Source organism: Diadema antillarum, unplaced genomic scaffold (assembly GCF_040938485.1).
Source record: "Diadema antillarum isolate AM-2024a unplaced genomic scaffold, OU_Dant_1.0 scf00000108, whole genome shotgun sequence".
Lineage (NCBI taxonomy): Eukaryota > Metazoa > Echinodermata > Echinoidea > Diadematoida > Diadematidae > Diadema > Diadema antillarum.
In genome coordinates, this window is record NW_027270997.1 from 1,975,458 (window position 1) to 1,999,704 (window position 24,247).

Here is a 24,247-nt window from a genome sequence, read left to right on the forward strand (position 1 = left end):
ATTTCCCACAGTATCATGAATCCTCTGGCATGAATATGTTACAGTATGGTGCGCTTCAGGAGAGTGCTCCAACACACCAATAGTGTGTGCTTTGAAAAGAAATAACAATAACTGAATATAGACTTATACCAACAAATGTCATATCTATTAGAACTATCTATTTCTGTCATTTAATTTCGTGTGTACGTGTGGTGATGATGTGTTGGAAGGTGTGTTGTTCCAGCTCTGAGACTAAAATGAACGAAAGCATGGATTATGAACAAACTGTTGTGGACATTTCTGCCATTTTCTTTTTTTTTTTTTTGTCATTCTATATGTTTGTGTGCCTGCATATGTGATTTTATTCAGTGTGTGTTTGTGTGAGCTGTGGGATCAAATTGATTGGTATCAATGAACACACACTAGTAAACAGACCTGATAAAATGATAATCAGCTAAAAATGACAGACTTTAATTACTTGAAAATGCAAATCATCACAATTGCTCACTTGATCACTGCATGGGTGGGTAATAAATGTTAAAGTCTCCACCTTTTTAAATTATATTTCGTTTCTGCCAAACACCTTTAGTGCAGTGGCTTGCTGGATTAGAAAGATTATGAAAATGAAATAAAGGGATCTAGCACTGAATGATTGTTCATTGCAGACTAAAACAGCATTCTGTGAGAGAAATTCTAATGCTACCCATCTCTTAGAACCCCGTCTTAGACTCAGCAGAGAATTTGAACCAACATCGGCTGCACGTTCTAGCAATATTTCTATGAGACAGCAAGAGATGAAGTTCTTCTCCAATGGAAAAATTTCCAGTCCATTCTCTGAATTCACTTTCAATTCGCTGCTTCCCTGTCAGAGCCCTGGCAACCCATTGCCGGTCATCAGTCAAACTTATCTTGGGTGAAGTCAGCGAAGAGCATCTTGCCCTTGAGGAGCGACTTGAAGGTGATGCCCGCCAGGGTGCAGTAGAAGTAGAGGCTGATGACGATGGCCATCGCCATGGTAGCGAGGATGAGGAAAGAGGTGAAGGAGAGGAATGTGGTCTCCCAGAGTGTAAACCATATCACTGTTTGGGGTGAGATGAGAGATGAAAAATTATTAATATTATTATTATTATTAGAATGGTTTATTTGATTAAAAAAACTTGCAAACTCATAGCCCAAATGCAAAATACATTGCAATGACATATAAATACATTCAAATTTAATATCAACACATTGAACTGTCATACATAACATCTACATAAAAAATCATAGTTAAATATAAATATATTGCACAAAATATTACCACATATTTTATCAAAATTACAAAAGCATGAATATTACACACCACCCTGCATCATTCTACTTAACAAAAAAAAAAATATAAATAAGAAGCAATTGTGTCCTCATTATGTTCAGTTTCTGAAGTAGGCCTATATCAATCTTTCCATTTTTGATTATATAGGGTCGTATGCACTATGTGCTATGCGCTATATTAGCACGGTTTATTATTATTACCATTATCATCAATATGTCATGAACAATTATGAGTGAAGAGCTGCAAAGCCAGACTTGTACCCTAGAGCATCAGGGCTCGGGCCTTTTGAGGTATGTGATTGTCACTATCTTTCATGACTGGGAGAACAATGCTGCTAACCACAAAAGAATAAAAAATCAGTGACAGAATAATTCTGGTAGTCATCTACAGACCAATTAAACTGCTCAATTTACCCACTGCAAATGTGAGCAATTGTTTTTGTACAGGGTTCTTTGGACAAAACTTTGCTCATCCCCGGTCATAAATTTGGCTACCACATATTTACAGTTCAATGGAAAAGTCAGTAATCAAAAGATGTAAGTTAAGAGGCTCTTTCACTTGGTCCTGGCTGTTGCTAGAAATGCCTTTAGCCTGTTGAAGATGGTTTGATTTTGCTACAAAACACATTTCCCACAGACGCTGGCCCGAGTATACTCGGGATTCATCCTCAACGAGTTAATAACTAATCTCATGTAACACCTTGCTGTTCGAAAGAATGAATTCTTGCAACAAGTTGTTTTTATTGCAACTGACTGACAAAGTGCCCTCTGTCGACCGGTGTAAATAAGCATGGATAATTCAGTACTCATAACAGTATATAGCCATGATTAAAAAATTCATGGGCATACTTACTCAGATTGGACTTGAACCAACAGTTTCCTGATTGCCAGACAGGTGCCATAATATCCACTAGACTACCAATCACCCAACAGCCAATGCTGGCTCTTATCCCTTTATATCAGGGGTGGATCCAGAAATTCCATAAAGGGGAGGTACCTTAATTAAAGGGCGGGGGGTGGGGGGGGGGGGGGGGGTGCACTCACCCCCGGCCATTTTTTTCTCTTTTTTTCATTTGTTTTACAAAAAATAAAGAAGGGGGCGCGTGCCCGGTGCGCCCCCCTCTGGATCCACCACTGTATATTATCCCTTAGTCCACTGCTTGCTCCTCTTGCTATCATTACAGCGGAAGGGCACCTGTGACAGAATTAAGAGCTAGTTTTACTCACCAGTTACTTGAATTGACAGGTAGAGGACTTCAGCCAGCAACGTCCACCTGATGACGTATCGACTGACCGACTTCACGGCACTCCAAAACAGCAAGGCAAGACCTTGGGGTAAAGAATCAAGAGAAAGGTATTAATGACATATACCGAGAACAAACTGCATTTTAGAAAGCTCCAAGCTGTTGCCATTATGGCTCTTGCAGCTGTATAAATTGTCTTTGAAGTTCCTGAAAAGTTCCTTGAAGATCTTACACAGGTCACAGACTCAACATTCTTTTTTCGTATTGGAATGATTAAGTCATATGGTAAAGCAACGTTCCACGAATCACCTATGCACTTCATCCTGTGATAAGGAAGGGACAGGTATAAGTAACAAGTACATACTTCAATCAGTAATTATCATTTTGTAGTTAATGCTCTTAAAGCGGGAGCAAATTACCTGGCAAATTTTAAAGGGTCTTTAACTTTACATAATACATCTTGATTTTGATTTCCATATTATACACAATGAACTTTCTATCAAATAATTTGCACATTTAATAATTTAAAGTGTAATATTCAAATAATCAATGTCTTGTTCTGTATATAATTCTCTATGTAACTGAAATTAGGGAAAGATATCTATGAATTACTGCAAATATCATGCACTCCATCAATCCCCGACACAGCATTTGGCTCTACTTATATCATACCACTTTAAACCAGGAGAGTAAACTTGTTCTTATATCAAAGCTTTGTTTTTTGTTTTGCTATATCAGGGCTAGAAAAAAACCCCCAAAACACCTGTATAACAAGAAACTTTGAACTTGGGGAAAGAAATATAATTTGTGATAATAAATCTGTTATGTCAGTGTGCTATAAAATATGAATGCAATGGTGTGTGTGTGTGTGTGTGTGTGTGTGTGTGTGTGCCATTTGTCATCACAATTACTGCTTCCACAGAAGGCCCCAGATGAAGAAAGAAAGAGAGAGAAAAGGAGAGAGAGAGAGAGAGAGAGAGAGAGAGAGAGAGAGAAGGATTGGGAAAAACTGTGATTCTGTGCTGAATGTGTATGTGAGTGATTTTTTTTTTCTGTGCATTTGAAGGGAGGGATGGAGCGGTATATATACACGCATACTCGGTGGGGGGTCCGTATATTTGGGTCAAGTGCTTGCAGAAGTATAGGGTGAACAAGACTGCATGTGTGCATGAGTGTGTCAGTGTGTGTGTCTGTGTGTGTGTGTCTCTGTGAGTGTGTGAGTGATGTTCCTGCGTGTCGCATGCATCGGAATCGAGCGGGGGGGAATCGCGTTACCACTTACACGTGACGGCAGCTCCGAAGAGCCTAATTGGTAGAACCGCATCCCGGCCACACTCACTGGCAAAGAGGAGATTGAAGAGACTCACAGGGAAAAATATGCACTGCGGGAGATTGAAACAAAGCAAGATCAGGGAATTATGGCAGATATATGATTACAACAAGCAGTGATTCAATTCAATGTTGACTAGAAGCAAGAAGCATAAGATAAAACCCTTCCACATAGTGATATAGTGATGATGATTATACTGGCTTGTGGCAGGAGTAAAATGAATAATAAATAACACATCTATTAGAGCTACTTCAGAGGGGGACAATTTTTATTCTCAAAGAAACATCCCACTCCCTAATTTGTATCTGGTCCATTTCTTCACTAAATCATTTTCTTTTTCTTTAAAGAGAAATTATATAACTTTGATATTCATTGATTATGTCAGAGTTGATCTTGTATTCACGCAGAATATTTGATACATGACTGCACTCAGGCATAATACATTGCAAATTCAATAGTAAAACACACATCGTACTCAGTCAGTGTGTTTGCTGCTTCTTATTTGGCAATCTCCTACTGAGTATATCCTCAGCTTATTTTGTATGTTTGACCAAGGAGGTTCTAGAGAATGGAGTCACAACCGTCTTATTTCCTTTGCTAGATGTTCGAAGCCGCCGCTCAAAAATATTTGAAACATGTGGCAAACTGGATCTGCCGCTCAGATAGGAAGACGATTGACTCGTGTCTCATTGCATAATCACCAGCCCCTTTCAATGGAAGATATGTCTTTGTGATGGTAATTACTTTTCGCTATCCCTTCTTATAAAAGGTATGTGGTACAGACACGAGGATGCGCGAATAGAAATTGAGCAAAAAATGCTGAAATAAAGATGAAAATTACTCGACTGGGCATATCCGGGCACTATATTCCATATTAGTTTCATTTGTGGAAATTAAGCGGAAAAGTGATAAAAGCAGCTTTCCAGGATGGTACAGTTTGAAACATTTTCACATGATACAGCTCTGATTTACACTTTTGCGCAAATTTCTGGACGGAATTGACTTTTGTTTTACATGCTTTATCATTACATAAAATTTCATTTCATTTGATAAATAAATAAGCAAAATATGGCCAACATTATGACAACGTTCAAAATGAATCTTCAGATTGCTCAGCAAGACGGCGGCTTGGAACATCGATCATCAAAGGCACAAGTGCACCTGTGGAATTCTTTTGCACATCAATAGAAATCTGACAACTGTTTGAATAATTGCAGCCAGTTGGAACTCCAATGTATTAAACCTCCTTGGTTTGACCGTACACTTCACCAGAATTTCACCCTGCTCTTTACGAGGGAAGTGAAGTGGGTTCTTTTATGTGCATTGGGTATGACTCTCTTATACACGGGACTGAAGGCTTTTCAATAAGTCAGACTCTCCTCTGAAAGGCTTGACGATGAGAATTCAGTACAGTGCCTTGCAAAAGGGCACTATTGCCAAGCTGAGACTTGGACCTCATGCATGCATGGAAGCATGTACTCTTATCTGTAGGGTCCTAACTGCTCAACCATGACAGTTCACTTGTTTCTATATATGGATGACATATCTGTGACTCACAGACTATATTTTTTGAAGCATACAACATTCATTTTAAAGGGCACTGTTTTCTAAAGCTTCAGTTTCTGTCAAATATTAGAGACGTACTGGGTAGCTTAATCCATTGAGGATGAGTCGCGAGTATACTCGGCCAAGTGTCTACTGTAAAACATGATATATTCGCGGCATGAAATTTTCGCGAATTGGAGCTGACAGCCTTTTTCGCGGCATGAAATTTTCGCGAATTGCCACTGGCGTTCAATGCATGTAGTGTAGACAAAAACTTTCGCGTGCATTTTAATTTCGCGAATTTTGGCGCTCGCGAAATTCGCGAAATTAAAATGCACGCGAAAATTTCTCGTTTTACAGTATATGTGTTTTAGCAAAATCAGCCCGTCCTCTACGGGTTAAGGACCATAACGCTTAAATTTCGTCAAAGTGGAAACACAGTTAACCCTTTGTGTACAGAGATAAACCCCACAGTGTTGTACACACTGTACAAAGTGACTGGCACTGAAAGGGTTAAAGAAGCCACATCTTTTAACAATGTTTCAAAGGAACTTGCTAACACAATTCTGTCAGGCATACACAGGATACAGTGCTTGCACAGCAATATTGCCCTGGATTACATGGCAGAAAAGACATCTCTGCACCGGTGAGCAGAGTGGGAGAACGATGACCCTAATGTCGTGTCCAAACACGATACATCGCTAGTGTCGAAAACACTCCCACACGCTGTGCACACCGACCAAATTATGTTCCGCATGGGTGGGATGCAGTCCTAACTGGACACTTCATTAGTGAGATTAGAAAATTAAGCTGTTCTCTCAGGTCAAGGGCAAGGGAATGTAATATGACCAAATCTAGTTTTGTCTGGATAACTTACATCTCCTTTGACTTTGAGGAATACAGGAGACATGAAGTTGGAAATCCCAAACATCCAGATGAATAATCAAATTGTAACACTGTACCATAATAAATTTATGGTAGCAAGGTTGCAGACATTCAAGCAGAAAATATGATATGGCCAAAAAAGAAAGAAATTTGTACTTGTTCAAATTTCAAAAGTTTAATATTTTCCCTTTCTTCGTGATCAGTGATTTTGTAGTAAATTCATTTTTCTTTCTCTATGTGTGCGTCTTTCAGAACAATATATACGGGGACGGTATGGGGTAATTGCCACATAAAAGTAAGATAAAGTGAGGCATATAATTATGCTAATATGTGGTAAGATAGAGTAAGATGCATATCATCATCATATATCATCATCTCTTACCAAAAGTGATACAGATGTGAAGACAATAGCTGTTGTCACTTGCCATAACCTGAAGAAGACAAATATAACAGGAGAAGAGTAAAATTGAAACATACTGTCATTTTTATCATGATACGCGACACATAACTATGAAAGCTCAATGAACTTTCTGAGTTTGGTATTGTTGAACCTTCCAACTTTAAGCTCTCAACTTCAAACACCAACTTCAAATGATGAGCTATTCCAAAAATTGATGCAAAGACTAACTGAAAAAACAACAACAATAGAAACAGATATGGCATGATGGTTAACCATTCATGCCATTTCTGTGTTAAGATTTTCCAAACGAAATGGGACAAACTATTATCTTCTCACTACTTTATTCACAGGGTAGGTTGCTGTATGACTGTTTCATTCATATTTTGTTTTTGTTTGTTTTCTTTCATTGGAGGGGGATAAATCAATAAAAGAAAGATGGCTGGTAATCACATGTTTAAGATTGGGCATTGAGCATGATAAAGTAAATAAAAAAACAAACAAGCCAACAACTAAATATGAAAATACGATACAGACAAAAAACAAAAAGAAATCCAATTTCTTACTATGAATTTGATATTTATGCAGGAGTAAGTGAACATTCCAAATTTTTGCATTTGACTTATACCTAAATTTCTCATTTTTTTTCTCACAAAGACCATCTTATTTGACATTTTTGACACATTTGATAGATAGAGGGTTTAGGAATTAGCATTTACACAAAATGTGAAAGTATGATTAATAATACGATTCATCACACTGCAATTCAAATATTTTACATTCTTGTATTATTTACCTTCATAGACAAAGGAGAGCTTACCTCAAACCTGCAGGAAAATTGATGAGATAATGGTCATCACTTCCCAGAATTTGACTGATCTGTAAAATACATTTCAGAAGAAAGTCTTATGGGAGTTGTCATTCATGATCCTTTTTGTACATGACTTGTGGCTATAGGCTGAAATTTTATTGTTTATTCCCAATAGTGAATGTGATAACATCAAAAGCAACAATCAATGTTAACAATAATGATTACTATCATTTTAATAGCATCATCTTTATCAGGGGCGGATCCAGGAATTCCATTAAGAGGGGTCGCTTTTTTTTTTTTTTTTTTTTTTTTTGGGGGGGGGGGGGGCACGCACCCCTCCTCCATTTTTTTTGTTTTCTTTTGTTTTAACCAAAAATAAGGGGGGGGGGGTTAGATGCACTCCCCCTGAATCTGCCACTGTTTATTGTTTTGTTATTTCTATTATCATTATTATCATCATCATCGTCAATATAATTTTTCTAATTATTCTAAAATTGATAGAATAAGGATACTGCTAGTGCAGTTCCCTTTATCATTGGTCTACCACAATACCCTGCCACTATAATAAGCCAGATCAGAGTCAAACTCTGCTCAAGAGGAGATGAAGGTCATCTGAGAAAAACAATATATTTAGACACAGAGATATCATGAGTAATGTCATGGACAGCATCTAAACAGTTTCTTTAAGGTGCAGTTAAGTAACATTTCTAAACATTCAAGGGAGCTCATACACAGAAAAAAAAAAATCCCCAACAAACAAACATGATGGATTGCATGGGTTAGCGATCTCTAGCTTTTGTACCTGTTTTGCTTTGATTACTGTAAAAGGGGATATTTTCGCGTGACTAATTTTTCGCGCTTGGCCGGGTCGGAAGAGTTTCGCGTGTTTTTAATTCCGCGGAATCAAGACATCACGCACAGGCACATATGGCAAGCAAAAATATTTGCGTGCTTTTATTTTCGCGCTAGTTTCTGGTTGCGCGAAATGCGCGAAAATTTGAACACCGCGAAAATTTCCACTTTTACAGTATTTTAGAACTTGAGGTCATTGGAACCACTGCTACAATGTAACTGAACAATGGTTTATATACCCCCGCATTCTCTAATGCCAATTTGTACCTCTGTACCAAGGGAGGCAGTATGGGTAAAACTTGTTGTTCAAGGACAGATGCTGCTGGTGACATTCACATAACTGGAATCACTGGAATCCATCCAGGGACATCATGGGCAAAACATCTGGGATGAATGCAGGTGGTGATATTCCTTTAATTCAAATTACTGGCATTCATCCTGTGGGACATTGCGGGTAAGATATACCTTGTCCTGGGATGAATGCAGATGGTGACATTCATATAAATTGCATCACTGGCAATCATCCAGGGACATTGTGTGTAAAACATCTTGTCCTGGGATGAATGCAAGTGGTGACATTCAAATAATTGGAATCACATGAATGCAGCTGATGACATTAAGTCAATTTGAATCATTTGCATTCTAACATAAAGATCCCCAGTTTTTACTTGCATATTTTCTCCTCAGCCTTATCATGAATGCCAAGATGCTTCCAAACAATAAGATGAGATCTAGACAAGTTATACATCCAGTGAGTATAACACATTCAACTTAACAGCTTTCTAGACTAGGCTACGACAAGACTCACTTTTGAGAGCGGAACGGACCCATCTTCACATTCTCCAACCCCCAGGAGTTTTCTTGTCTTCAGGCGACTCTGGAGGTCCCCACTACTTTGTTTCCTGCAGAAGTGGCAGTAGTAGAAAGAATGATTGACAGGTAGACAGACAGAAGGACAGCAATGAAGGCAGATAGATAGGGGAATTGAAAGATAGATATATAGATTGACAGAGATAGATAGATAGATAGATAGATAGATGAATAGATTATATAGATAGATTGATAGATAAAGATATCAATATGAAAAAAGAGAGATTTTTGGATGGAATATGAAATAAAGAGAAAAAAGATTAACAGAAGAAATAAGAAAAGATAGAAATGAACAGGGAGAGAAAGATGATTTTTGAGACAGGGGGTGTGAAAGAAAAGAAAGAACACCAAAACATGACATTAATCAAAAGTAAAAAAAAAAGTATTTCCAATGACATTTGACACAAATCAGGAAGAGTACTTAAGAATACCAATGACTTTCTGACTGCATTATGCGTCAGTCCCATATGCAAGGTGTAGACATGTATTGAACACTATGGATGGAGAGTGTTTTGAGTGAGTGCATATGAGTATTCCCAACCAGACTCCCAATCATGGAAGGGGAACCAATGGAACTGTTCCCTATGAATATTCCCAGGTCAGATAACAAAGAACTGATAAGGGAAGTCTCTGTTGAAGCAAAGTGATATGTATTTGATTTTTAGTTTTAAAAAAGAATGAAGCAGCATGTATCTACTGACTGCCATACAAATTATGCAGTTTCATGTGACAAAAAATAAGAAAAAAATATGAGAGACAATCAGGATCTTTATGCGCAAATATGCAAATTTGTATTATTATTATGACACAAATGGTCATATGTCAAAAAAAAAGCTTGTTCGTTGGATAGGTTATAAAATGATCGTTAAGCTCAACTTGATGACTTGACATAAATCTTCAACTCCATAAATCTGTCCACATGGAGAACACAGCAAAACCATGCATCTGCCATCCAAAGTCCTCATCAATCTATCAGAATAGGGATAACTTAAGGGGCGGGGCTCCCCCCCCCCCATATCACCTGAGATTCTCCCAAGGGGATCAATGGAGAAGCACCCACTTAATAGGTTTAAAGGTAGCCTGTGAAAGCCCTCCATGAAAGGTAAACTCAATTTGCTTGGAATCCAGTCCTGTAGGCAGCAATTAGTGCTTCAAAAAAAGGAATGTGCCAGATTTTGTGAGCACTGCCACCTGATTTGAGAAAAATAAATGAAAAAATCTTTTCCTTTCCTCCAACTGAGTATTTTATTCTGGAGTCACTACAATATACAAAGATATCATCAATTCATACACCAGTGTCATATTTGAATCACTAGAGAAATTTGACGACAATTTGTTAGATCATATACAAAATTAATCTTGCTGAAACCTTCAAAGTCTTGAACATGAAAGGCTTTGAAATTCACATAATATTCTTTACAGTACTGCAAACGATAGGTACATTGTAATTAGACATAAAAATGACGCACCTTGTACCTATGTTACACACACATGTTTTTTGTTGTTGCTTAATGAAGCTTTAATACTTTGATGAACAACTGAATACTATGCATTTGTAATGAAAAATATGGAAAGACATGATGTCACAATTGGTGTTGTTGCATGTAGTTATTTCAGTGAGCAGAGAAAATGTCCTTTCAACTTTCACACCTCACTCTTTCATAACCCAGTCTCTATTCCACTCTCTTGTGAAACTCACACACAGACAGAAAACCACACTGTTTTTTTTCCCCAACGCTTTAAGGTTACACAACCTGTCATCATAAATATACTGAATGATGATCCTAAATATGAATACCTTTAGGAAGTATACCATAATGACAAAGGATAACAGGATAGCAGAAACGAAGAATCCACCCAAAATAGCTTTTTAATTCCTCAGTGTTGTGTGAGATTAACGCATCTTCCTTCAATCAACACTCATCGCTTGGAGCTTCTTGCAGACATGTTGGGGAAAAGTTTTAATAAAACATCTTTTCTCTCTCTCCCATCTATATCTCCCCCTCTCTATCTCTCTCTCTATTATCTATCTCTCTCTCTATCTATCTATCTATCTATCTCTCCTCTCTTTCTCTCTCCAAAATAAGAAGTTATCTGTCTAGGCGGGACAAAGGAAAGTGTCCACATCTCACGGTCTGCATGATTGAATGCAACATCTGCCTTCTGGTATTGATTTATCCGCTTTGCCATCTCAAATATACCTCCAGGTTACCATCTTGAGATGCTTCTCGGACCTGCCTCTTTCCTTCTTTCGTCGCATGCATTTTTATTCCCCTCTCATCCCCCCCCCCCCCCCCCCCCCCCCTTCCTGGAGTCTTGAATCAGATTTAATATCCGATGCGGCACATAAAGAGTGCATAATCTAGAAGCAATTTCATGCCTACTTCTTGTCTCCTTTGGTCACCAGCTGGTTAGAGATTTCCTCGATCTATTTCGTGCATCGGCCTTCTCTGAAGAATTAAAGGGGGTGAACATCATGCCCCCTACCACTTCACAGAGCATTCTTTCAATTTACGATTCAATTTTGGCCACAGATTCATCAAACAATACAGAAATGATGACATAGAGGGACCGATGTTCTCCATGTAACCAACTTTTAAGAAACAGGAAATGTATGCAGAAGCTAATATCATCATCATGACATTTTGTATCTAATTTCAATTTTGTTTACCATGAGTACTAAAACTATAAAAAGAAACATCATGGATTGGAGAAAAAGGTCAAACATTTTTCCCCCCTGTGCATGTGTCCATGACAAACTAAACCAATTTTTGCCGAAATGTATCAGCTACAAAATGTATCAGCTACAAATAGCCAAGTACTGTAAGCTGGTACTGAAATACAGAAGTAATGTATGGGCTAAAGGACTGCATGAAACTGTCACCACACTCAAGATAAAGAAATTAACCCATGGGGGACGCGCTGATTTTGCTAAAACATGCAATTTTCACAGACACCTACCTGAGTATGCTTTGGGGACTAGTCTTCAATGCGTGGAAAAAATGCATTTTGGACAAAAAAAAAGGAAGACCAAGAAGAGAAAGAGCAAGAAGGAGGGAGAGAGAGAGAAAAAAAGAGATAGTCTTATGTGTGTGTGTGTGTGTGTGGGGGGGGGGGGGGTAGTGTAAGTGTGAGTGTGTGCAATTGGGGTGGGGTGGGAAGGGAAACCTCTATTCAGCTGTAAGTGCTTATCTCAGTCTCTGATCACTGCACCCCCTAAGGGTTTCCCTCTTACAACCAGCTGAGAATGATTTTCCAAATAGCGCAGCAGACACTGACTAGAGACTGTGGATTTATATCAGTCTGCTTGTCAGTGTGTGCGCGAATCCCTCCCTTTCATCACCAAAACTTTTTTTTTTCCAAATTAGTTAATAATGCAAATCAAAGGACTAATAACAAGGGTTTAAAAACGTGTGGGGTGGAAATTTTCTTTCCCGTGTTGGCTGTTTTCCTCTCTATGAGCAACTAGGTTGAATCATAAGCAAGGCACTCTACAAAATGATGATGCAAATCAAAGGGCTAAAGAGGATTTAAAATATATGTGGGGTAGAATTTTTCCCCTCGTTGGCTGTTTCACTTTATGAGCAACTAGGATGAAGCAAGGCATCATGAGAATACTTCCAATAATAGAAATTCAATATTTAGCCCGAAAAAAGTAAACAGAGCACCTGCACTGTATGGGAGCAGTTGGTTCATATCTAGGCTAGATCAACATTTACAGGCCCATTATTGATTTCCAGCCCACAAGGGGGAGGGGGGGGGGGGGGGGGAGGGCTGGATGATGAAATTACTGCACATGGGAAGGGATCAAATTTTCATGTTTTCGCTGGTGTCCTCTATCCTTTCAGCCTCTTGTGATACCACCCTATCTCTCTCTCTCTCTCTCTCTCTGGGATTCACTTTTTTTTGTCGCTGATTTGACAATTTTTGTCTCTTTCGATTTTACATTGGGTTCAAAACATTTCCAATACGGCTGCACATGCGAAGGCATTTTGTTTATGCACATATTTTGTGTTTTGGGTTGTTGACTGTGTTCAATTAGGAACCTTCATTTTCTCTCCCTCACTGCGTCACATACATGCAGCATTTTGTGAAAAAGATGCACAGTTGAACACAGCACTTTCTATACATATGATGCAACAAGATATGTAGAAAGTGTCTTAAAAGAGGTATTTCTCTCTCTCTCTCTACCTGCAGACACATCTCTTATATTCATGTCTACCTGCTTATCTTAAAGTCGTTACTTTTTTTTTTGCCAGTGAGATATAAAGTCCTCAATAAGGGATTCTGGGAAAACATTAACATTTTTACAGATTAGTAACTGAGCAATACATAGCATTTATGCAGACATTTATACTGGAACATTACAGACATTTGTACTGCACCAATATTGGGAGATGAAAAGAACTCTCTTTTTCTACCTTTTCACAACAATCATTTTCTTAACCCATTGACCCGAGTATATTTGGGCAGGGGTCTATGGGAAATGCGTGTTGTAGCAAAATCAGTCCGTCCTCAACGGGTTAAACTTAACTTTTCTCAAGTTATTTACTTTGATTGTGACATTATGTAGGCAGTGGTGTCAATGTGAGAGTGTGATGTTGTTTTTTTCTTTTCTAAAAAGGAGCCCCAACATCTTTGATGTACAGAACTCTTGGAGAAATTCATTGTCTTCTTCAGTCATATATTCCATTCTTTGTTTAGATTCAAGCTTCAGTCCCCATTTTTAAAAAAATTTAATTTTATTTATTTATTTCAGCACGGCACATGATTCAGCCAGACGGTTGTTCTTCCTCATGTCCATGCATCATGAGGTAAAAATCATACAAAGTTATTTCAAAACAGATACACATGTACATGAAACATAGAATATATACAACATACAGTTAGATGAAACAAATCAGAGCAAAATTAAAAAAAGAAAAAAAATATTTACAGAAAAAAAAAAAAATATATGCACGGTTTACTTGAAAAAAAAAATGAGGGGAGGGGTACAATATCATTCTGGTGTCAGATACAAATTTAAACTCCGTCTATAACCGCTAAGAATTGTTTGCTGTTTTACTCATGTTGGCAATGTTTTCCATAATTTTGGGCCTTGAAAACTAAAACTCCTTTGCCTAAAGCAGGTTTTGATATATGGTAATTTGAATATCAGTGTGACCAACTGATCTGTATTCTTGATTACGAAGGCTGCATCATATGGGTGACAGACATATAGTCATTATGAAAATGTGCTTCTGAACAAGATGTAAATCATATCTTGGTCTGACTCGTTCAATATTCCAGAACACACCAGTTTTTCCCTCCTTCTTCTGTAGGCACACTCATTTTTCTGTCCACCCTAATATTTCGACATCTCGCCAAATTCTGCGGGCTACAATCATCTTTGATGAGCATCTGAGATAAGAATGTCTCACTGGCAACGATTTTTCCCTCATTTCCCAATCTGTGCTACAGCTTCTTTCCATGAGGTTGTCCTTCCAAACCCCCAAGCCGCATGCACGCTCTTTTTTCCCCCCTCACTCTCTTCTTGTGTTGGCAGTGTTGCCATGGAAACACAGCATTCCACCCACCTACTTGAGGTAAATGCCTTACCCACTCCCCAAGCTCATTCTGGCCATCATGTGGTCGACTATCCACTCGTCTAAGATGGCTAAATCTTCACACCTGCGGTGTTAACTTATTTTCAACCCCCTTAGCGGGGTTCTCGCAATGCTACGTGCAAATCACTCCAAGAAATGTCAAACTAGTGCCAGAGATAAAGTTGCTGTGTACTGTGATACAAAGATAATATGATTTGGGTATAGAATGATCTGGGTATAGAAGAAGAGAAATTTAAACACACTCCATCCCCATCACACAAATATGCACAGAAGCACACACAAGCAAATGCACACAAATGTATTTAACCATACACATACACAAAGGCAACCCCAAGTTGTTATAACATATTTTTTTTTTTTTTTTTGAGGGGGGGGGGGGGGGGAATCACAACTATGGGCACAGGGAAGCCAAACTGAGCATAATTCTGATGGAAGAGCTACATTTCTTTCCTTTCCTGCAATAAACCTGGGCAGTAATATAATTTTTTAAAAACAAAAACAAAAACAAACAACTAACTAAACATTTTTTCCCACGAGTTTTGGGCTGAAAAACCCAAAAACAAAAACAGTACAAAACACCTAAATAAAAAGGAGGAACAGTTGGCACCTCTGTGGGCAGTTTGGGGGGCTAAACAGGTTAATAACAAAATCACCACACTGGGAAAAGTGGCACCTGTAACAGATGGAGGTGGCGAGAGACAGAGAAAGACAGAGATGAACAGCCAGACAGCCAGACAAACACAGACAGACAGCGAGACTAAATAAGAGATGAGCTCAGCCTTTTACTCTTAGCCATCCCCAAGCTGAGAGTATTGAGTTGCCGACACGCAAGATGGATGTGAGATCCGGTGGGGGGTTTGCACGCATCACATTTTGGTGACCCGGGGATCTTGATGTGGACCGAAACCGACACTTCGCCCAGGCGCCAAATGCACTGCAGGTGGCAATATCATCCGTGGAAAGAAAACACCCTGCGCACCTCTGCGCACCATCTCGCGTTATGATATTTCAAGAAGTTGCTTTTTGTATGGAGGTGTTGGAGCTTTTCTTCATACCACTTTAATAAGCACTTTTTTTGTTGTTATTTCATCCCTCTCCATTACACTACAATAATATCTCTGATGCGTTAAGTGGGCTAAAGATAACAATACAAGCCAGTGACGATGATAACGATGATATAATTCATAAGTCATCATAAAAATGACGAACACCTTGCTTAATAAGGTCAACATTACTACTAGAATTGATATTATATCATCATCATACGTCTTATCATTATCACTTACATAGTTATTCACACGAAACAAGAAAGAGGAACAAGTAGAAGATGAAGACGAAGAGGAGGAGGAGGAAGAAGAAGAATAAGGAGAAGAAGGAGGAGGAGGAGGAGGAGGAGGAGGAGGAGGAGGAGGAGGAGGAGGAGGAAGTCTTTATAACATCTAGGGTAGCCTCAGAAGCATAACAAGTGTTTTTTAAAGGGACCCTGCCATGACAACTACTCTAGCACTGCATAACATTTACATCTCACTTGGCTGAAGAGGAAATTGTAAGTTTATACGTTGTCCGAAGATGTATGAACCCGTATGCAAAGTCAGAAGTTAAAGGGTGTGTACAGTTCTGGTCGAGGTGAGGATTTAGCTTTTAATGTTTTGCGAGATATTCAGAAACCACTCTATGAGATGTCGAAGAGCATGCAGTTTTAAGGGGTATCAAAAGTTTATTCGACGAAAATCGGTTTTGAAATGGCCGAGATATCCAAAAACAAGGTGAAACAAAGAGATCCTAATAAAGTTGTGGCATGTCGCTGTTTATTATCAGCACTTTTTGGGATATCTCGGCCATTTGAAAACCAATTTTCATCAAATAAACATTGAATCCTTCTTAAAATTACATGCTCTTTCATATTTCATAAGAGGCTTTTCACTATCTCACTTAGGAATGATCAAAACATGAATCCCCACCTCAACCAGTACTGTACAGTCCCTTTAACATACTAGTTTGAATGTCTAAGGCCTTATTCATTACAGTGCTCTTTATGAATTTGATATTCCAAGTCATTAACATTAAAGTTTCACAAACCTATTAGCTAGGAACACAACCCAGAATCAACTGACATAAATCAATGTCCTATATTGACCTAAAATCAAAAACAAAAATAGCAAATATACCATCACAAAAGGCAGTTCAATGAAAACATTCAACCACATTCTGAAGCCAGGATACCTCCTCCTACAAAGGATGCATGTGTTTATCTTGACATACCAATAACTTTAGCTTTCATTACAGAGCACTGCATGGCGGTGTTTTGACAAGCGTCGAGCACGCAACCCTTGATTAATTCCTCAACGGTTGCCATGGCAACAAAATTGGGTGATCGATCTCCTTGTAGACCAAAGCCAAACAACCAAACTACTCTACCAGTTCGCCTGACGCATTAATCATGAATGAAACAACTTGGGGCATCTCTTTTTTTTCTTTTTATCTTATTCCTTTTAAAAGAATTTGAAGTCCAGGCAAACATGGCTGTATAGCAATTTTATATCCATCACACATTGCTTCTGGATTTGGAAGGAAATGCATTTTCCTGTGAGAGAAATATGACAAAAATTAGTCTTTTTTTTTCTCCTTACACACAAGAAAACTGATACCTCTCTTGAGAATAATGAAGAGAAATTACAGATTTTTTTTTTCTTAGTGAGAGATGGGCTAAGAATACACACATTTCCATCATATTTCCAGTTGAGTTTTGTGGAAATCAAATATCTTTTTCAGTCTATTTCTCCCTCCTGGGATAGAGATGCACCTGGCAATTTTGTATTAAACATATGATTTTATGAGTCACACTATGCTCAGAGGATTTCAAGAAAAAAAAATGAGACAGCAAGAAAGTACAAACACAAAATTGAATATGTGGAACCAGTATGATGGTGGTGATAATAAAAACTAATCACATCAACACTTTGGCATTTAAACATGACATTTTCCAAGTCTATCAGAGCTTCCAAATGCTATTGCTTATCATATGACTATGAAAGGAAAACAAAGATTTAATCATTTTGTTTAATCACATTTTTTTTTTTCACTATGATAAGACAACCTTAACAAATTTCACTGAATATAATTCTGTGGACTGACAATGTGTAATGTAATATTTAGTGTGAATGGTCTACTATCTGTAATACCTTACAGATATCAATGCAAAGGATAGGGCACAGAAGCATCCATTAAAGAACTTGTATTTCACAAGAGCTCTAGGACATTCAGACCTTTTCTTTCAACATATTGCAATAAAACCCCCCCCCCCAAAACCCCTCTCTATAATCTAGACGGGGTGTTTTGCATGCCTACTTTGAAATCAATGCATCCAGAGGTCCCTAACGTTAGTGAAAACTTGCAATTATGATGAGCTTGATCGGTGTGGATGCAACCCTATCACTTGTAATGTGCCAGCTGTTGACATTAAGGGTTCATCTTTCACATCTAGTGATACACTCAGTGGGAGGTCACATCTGCGAGGAAAGTAAGTGCAGTAAATAATCCCTGAAAGACTGAGATGAAACATGAGATGTGAAATGACTTGGAACCCTTTCAGACTTATTAAGGATATGGTTGTTAATGCATTCAAAACATGCTTTGAGGTAATAGATTCTTCTTTACCTTTTTTTTTAAACGTCAGAAAGCACAATCTCATTTCTTCATTTAGATGTTCCTCAAATCATTTTTGGCTAAAAAAGTTTGGGGTGTTTTCTAATTTTGCTTCTTTGTATTATGATTGCATATTTGCAGTCCTAACATTTGACCTTTGACTTGCTAATAATAATAATAATAAACTGTGCTTGTATAGCGCATATCACATTCAGGGAGAAGTCTCTATGCACTTTAAGAATGAAACAATACAAGTAAAGGAAGTAAGGTGAAAATGGGACAGGTAAATGAACAACAGAAAATTAAGATTAAGCTGACACTGAGAAATGCTATTCACTACGATGTATGAATGACCTCTTGTAACATAAGCAAGGGTTGTAGTTTAGTTGGGAGATCATGGAGTTTGCGATGTACTGGTGAAAACATAGCTTACAATGAGGAGTTTCAATAGTTATCCAGTATTACTGAACACCTCCTTACTCTTTACATAATTATATGCAGAAATGTGCTCCTTAAACTTGAGTAAGAACAAGTTCTACAGGAAGTCTGAAACATCTCAGTGACGGCAGCCGACGGATCTTGTAACATGTTGACATTAGACTGGCATTGAAGCACTCAGCAGACTCTCTTTTTCCACCAATCAACGGATGAATACATGGAGAATCAATTAAGTGTGTGATGCTGTTAAAAAAGAAGAAAGATCAAACTTGCATAGACCATGTGACTAAAATGGCCTGTCATTAAACCATTGTGGACGAGTCCCGAGTATACTCCGTCAAGTCTCTATTGGAAATGCGTGTTGTAGCAAAATAAGCCCATCCTCACCAGATTAACAAACATTTGGAGAAACACAAATTCAATTACTTTACATTAAATGCACTTTTTACCTCCGCTTTAAAGGAAGATTATGAAGATTATGTTAGTGAAGGTTTGGTTGTTTGGAGTTGGATGAAACTTCAGGAAAAGTTGATGATAAAAAAAAGGAATAGATGATTGAATTGTGTATTGTTAATTGATCTGGACAGTTGTCTGAATCCAGGATACATTACTTTTTATTTTCTTTTTTTTTAATGAGAGATTTATATCATTTGCAAATATGGCTACTAAGAAAAGGGAGTTTAAGCTGTGCTTATTTGAAGTGTGTATACACCCACAGAGCCTGTGCTCGAAGCGCAACATGCAATTAGCTGCTGCTGAGATATAGCAGATTCTGAGACCCAACAAAAAGGCTATTTATCATTGGGGAAAGAAGGGTGATTTGCAGTATGCTCGTATGAGTGGAAATGAGCTGCTTAGCAAAGGTCTTGTGCTCTCCGAGTGTTTTTCTATTTTTCTAGTTCTATTGCCAGCTACTATGCTTTAATGAAGACGTTGCTGCTGTCAGCTGGATGTGCTAGCAGACACAAAATGTAAGGTTTACATGAATAATTATCTGACGGTCACAGATGCTTATCTCAGTGAAATCACAACCAACATGCCCGTTATCACCAATGACCTTTTTCTGCCCCTGTGTTCACAGTGGAACGACAAACTGGGTTATCAAGCGAATCAGATAATCTGCAACAACATGAAGAGATCAGGAGCATGAACATTATTCACACAATGTTGCCAATTTGAGACGAAGCGAGGCCCAGTGTCATTCATGCATTCACAGCGGTACGTGGTCTACATATCTATTCCTCCTTGCTCTGTGTTCAAACAGACTTTCTGCTCACGAGGAATGTAGCCCGAATCCATCGGTAAATCAATTACACCGTTTCACCTGGCGTGGAAAAGGGACACACGTCAAATTGGAAACAAGAAAAATATAAGGAGGAGGGAGGGTGGAGGAAACATAGAAAAATCAATAGTTGTTAAACTGCATGCGATGAGGGGGAACATATAAAGTTACACCCTAAGGAAATGAGAGACCATGCGCAATGCAGAAAGCTTAGATTGAATACACACTGTGGGGATGACCATGCATACAAAGTGTAAACAATTTAAGGTATTACAAACTTATATTTTCAAGTTTATAATAACTCTGCCTCTGCAACTACATTCTTTGCAGTATCCCATCTTGCTTTCTCTTTTTGTCTCATATCACTTGTTTTTTCTCTCTCTATTCTCATCTTATCTCTATATCTCTCTCTCCCTATCTATCTGTTTATCTGTTTTCTTATCTCATCTTCTGCAAATCTACTGTAAAACCAGAAACACTTGCTGCATGAAACTTTTGTAAATCAAAGCTGATGGCGTTTTGTTTTTGTGGCATGAGAGTTTTGGGAATTGCTGCTGGCATTTAATGAACTCTGTAGGCAAAAAACCAAACCAAACAAAACCAAACCAAACAAACAAAGAAACTTTTATGTGCATTTCAATTTTTCAAATCCTGGCTCCTCATGAAAGTTTCATGCACGTGAAAATTTATGATTTCCATTTTCTGTCTCTTTCTCTCTATGTATCTTTCTTTAATCCTTTCTTTTTTCTTTTCTCTCACTCTTCAAATATTCATAACTCTGTTCATCTCTCTCTCTCTCTCTCTCCCTCTAAATGATGCTGAGCGAGATGAGCACTGAATGCCAATCACACCTTCTGCAATTCTTTGGAGGAAAGGAAGCGCAGTTAAGCTGCTCCGTGCCCCAGAAATCATTTGTGAACACGGAGGACGATGATTCCAACATTATATTATTGCCTCAATATCAAATTCCTGAAACATCAACCTGGAGATAATCTGAAGGGGTGAACACCTCGACTCGAGCCAACCAACCGGGTTTAATTTCCTCCTTTTCCATCTTGAGACATGAAGTACAATCAAACACTGCATTCTATATTCCCAATCAAATGTGACAGTGTGTTTGTGTGTGAGAGAGGGAGAGAGATATTGTATTCATCTAACTCTCTCTACTTACTGGAATCAGAGGTGCTCATGCATTAACTCCACAGGCAATTGTCATTTCTAGAAAACATTGTGTTAAGCAGTGTCAAACTGATATTGAGAAAGTACTGTAAAAGTGGAAGCTTTCACACCTATCATGGGCCATGAAACTGTTGTGAAAATGAAAGCAAGCATATTTTTGCTTGATATTTACAATACTATTGTATATTTTTCTTTCTGCGGAATCACCCAGCCAAGTGCAAAAAAAGACTCGCAAATATTTCCACTTTCATAATTACATGCAAATATAATGGGAATATGGGAATGTCTTTAACAAGACGCTCTGTGTAAGAAAATATAATATATAACATATATTACATATTTTGTATATCTTATATCACATTACATATTTTGTATATCTTATATCACACATATATATATAACATATGATATATAATACACAGACTGTATTGCATATTATACATTTTATATTTATGATATGGAATATAACATTTTCCATATTATATTACATACTTTGTATATCTTATATCTTACATTATATATATAACATATGGAAGATAACACACAGACTGTGTTATATATTATACATTTTATCCCTTAATGTTTTGTACATGTATATTAGATATAACACACGATAGTCAAGGCACACTGACCCAACCTCTCTTTATGAAGTATTACTGGATATTAATTACATTCTAATTCAATCTGAGCTCCTTCATGACAAATGGGTAGAGGTACACGAAGACACGACCCAGTTCTCCCATGCATGACTAGAGAGTGGTTCTCGCTTCGTCTGATGTGATCAATTGTACTTGTTTCATCCTAAAGCTAGGTCAGCCAAACAAAAAAAAAAACACAACAACAAATGACATGTCAGTGAGATACGCATTGCAAGATTGGCATAAGAACTTGCATGTAGGGCCTATACACGGTAAGAATCAAGTTTCATCATTATCAAGTTTATTTTGCAGGTCTGAAAGCATATGATCCACATTTCTCAAACTATATTTCATCAATTGTTGTTCATACTTTTTCAATAATCATGCTTTGTTCAATTTAGTGTTGTGTTTGTAATATGACTGGTTTGATATCTAAAATATGTATTAGGAGGTAAATACATGTTTACTTGACCATGTTAAACTAAGGTCTATGATGGTAGAAGCATATTTTGTTATTTTCTTTTGATGAAAATGCATTAGAATTCCATATATGTTACATCGATAGACTATTGAGCTTGTGACATGGATACCATATGGATTTGTAATTTGAAGAAGCAGGTGGTAGCATGCATTTGGAGTCCCTAACACTCTGTGACCCTAAAACTGTTTGATAAATGCTTTTCAAAACAGACTTAGGAATATTAATGTTCAAGTCTGTTGGTAAGTCTGAAACAAGTCTCAGACATTTTATTCTGGTTGCCTGGGGCACACTGACAGACAGACATGTAGTACGGACAATCCATAACAGTGTGTGATAGTCTGGCACTTTCAGTCTCGTCCACAACCATCAAACCTGGCCCTCGTAATACAACAGGCATACAAACGTATATCCCTACGACTGACTCTCAAGAGTTAATCACGCGCAGATTAATAGGATATGACATCCAGGGAAGAAGCATGCCCCGCACTCTGTCAAGGCTAACAGAATTTATTACCAGGGTACCACTTGACCCATCCCACGCTATGGCTGTCCCTAAACCCAGGTCAGATATGCCCTATTTGAATTACAGTGTACTTCAAGGTAAAGCTATTTTCACCCACTGACAGGGTACTGAAGGGATATACCCAACTGTAAAAAAAAATGCTGGTCGTACATATTGTACATCTACAGAGATGAACTGATATGGTATACAAGTGCACATAAACATTACAACATATGGCATTCACTCAAAACTCACATTTTTCACCAGGCATTCATTGCTAACTCTCTTGGAGGAGTCTGCACCTTTGAATGTTTCTATATGACAGATATATGGCGCCATACAAATGCTGTAGATCATCATCATTGATCATTCAAAGTCAACAGACAGAGCTCTTCTAAGAATATGAAAGTAAAGTCAAGCAATAACATTTTACCATCAGAGAGTATTCATAAGTGATTCCAGGTCAATGCACTATGCTGAAATCCTAATATCAAAAGCCACCTTACACTGAGCATTGCAAGAAATCTGCTCAAGAGCTTGAAAGAATGAACAAACTATTAAAGACAGAATAGAAATGGAATTTCACCCACTAAGGTTACGTAATTATCCATTCGGTCTAGTGGATCTTCAAGCCTAATTATCCCACAGCTTACCAGTTGAATTTATTGAAGTATGATCATATTGGTTTAATGTGTGTGTGTGCGTGTGTGTGTGTGTGTGTGTGTGTGTGTGTGTGTGTGAGTGATTATGTAATACACATGTATATTTACATCTCTACAGATACACTGATTGTTAAATGCCTGCAAATGAGACTGAACAACCTATTTTTTCCAATAATGCTTCTTTTGGAAGAACAATTTTAGATGCTTTTCTGCCATATGTAGCTGTATTTGACGATATAGATTATTTTATTTTTTATTCTTTACAGAAAACCTGAATTAAGCAAAGGTGATATCAACATCTCTTGCATAGTCTTCATATAACCAAGCTTGAACAGGAAAAATGACATCAAATGAACTCTCCAAACCTCACTGAACTTTCTCCCGATCTGCTTCCTCCTCCTCCTAGTTACAATTGTCGTTCTCATTTTCTTCAACTCTGCATTCTGATTTCCCCCATAAATTCCTCCAAAATTCTCAGTCTACATCAATGACAGGACGTGTCTTTCTTCCGTCACAACATGCCCAGCTTACCGAGAGCTACCTCTTTTAACTCTTACTGTTCTATGTTCCCCAATCGGTGTCATGCAACT

The 24,247-nt window shown here is 37.9% G+C and overlaps 1 protein-coding gene across 5 annotated transcripts in view; it reads right to left on the reverse strand.

Annotated features, from left to right (window-relative positions):
- Window positions 1-831: 831 nt before the first annotated feature.
- LOC139719286 (tumor protein p53-inducible protein 11-like) overlaps window positions 832-24,247 on the reverse strand; it is a 137,191-nt gene continuing 113,775 nt past the window's right edge. For all 5 annotated transcript variants that reach the window (XM_071630710.1, XM_071630709.1, XM_071630711.1 and 2 more), the window contains 6 exons: window positions 9,163-9,256; window positions 7,512-7,570; window positions 6,677-6,725; window positions 3,817-3,916; window positions 2,518-2,619; window positions 832-1,058 (listed from right to left, as the gene is read on the reverse strand). In XM_071630710.1, coding sequence (XP_071486811.1) covers window positions 874-1,058; window positions 2,518-2,619; window positions 3,817-3,916; window positions 6,677-6,725; window positions 7,512-7,570; window positions 9,163-9,256 — 589 coding nt within the window. In that variant the 3' untranslated portion in view covers window positions 832-873. The remainder of the gene's footprint in view (window positions 1,059-2,517; window positions 2,620-3,816; window positions 3,917-6,676; window positions 6,726-7,511; window positions 7,571-9,162; window positions 9,257-24,247) is intronic.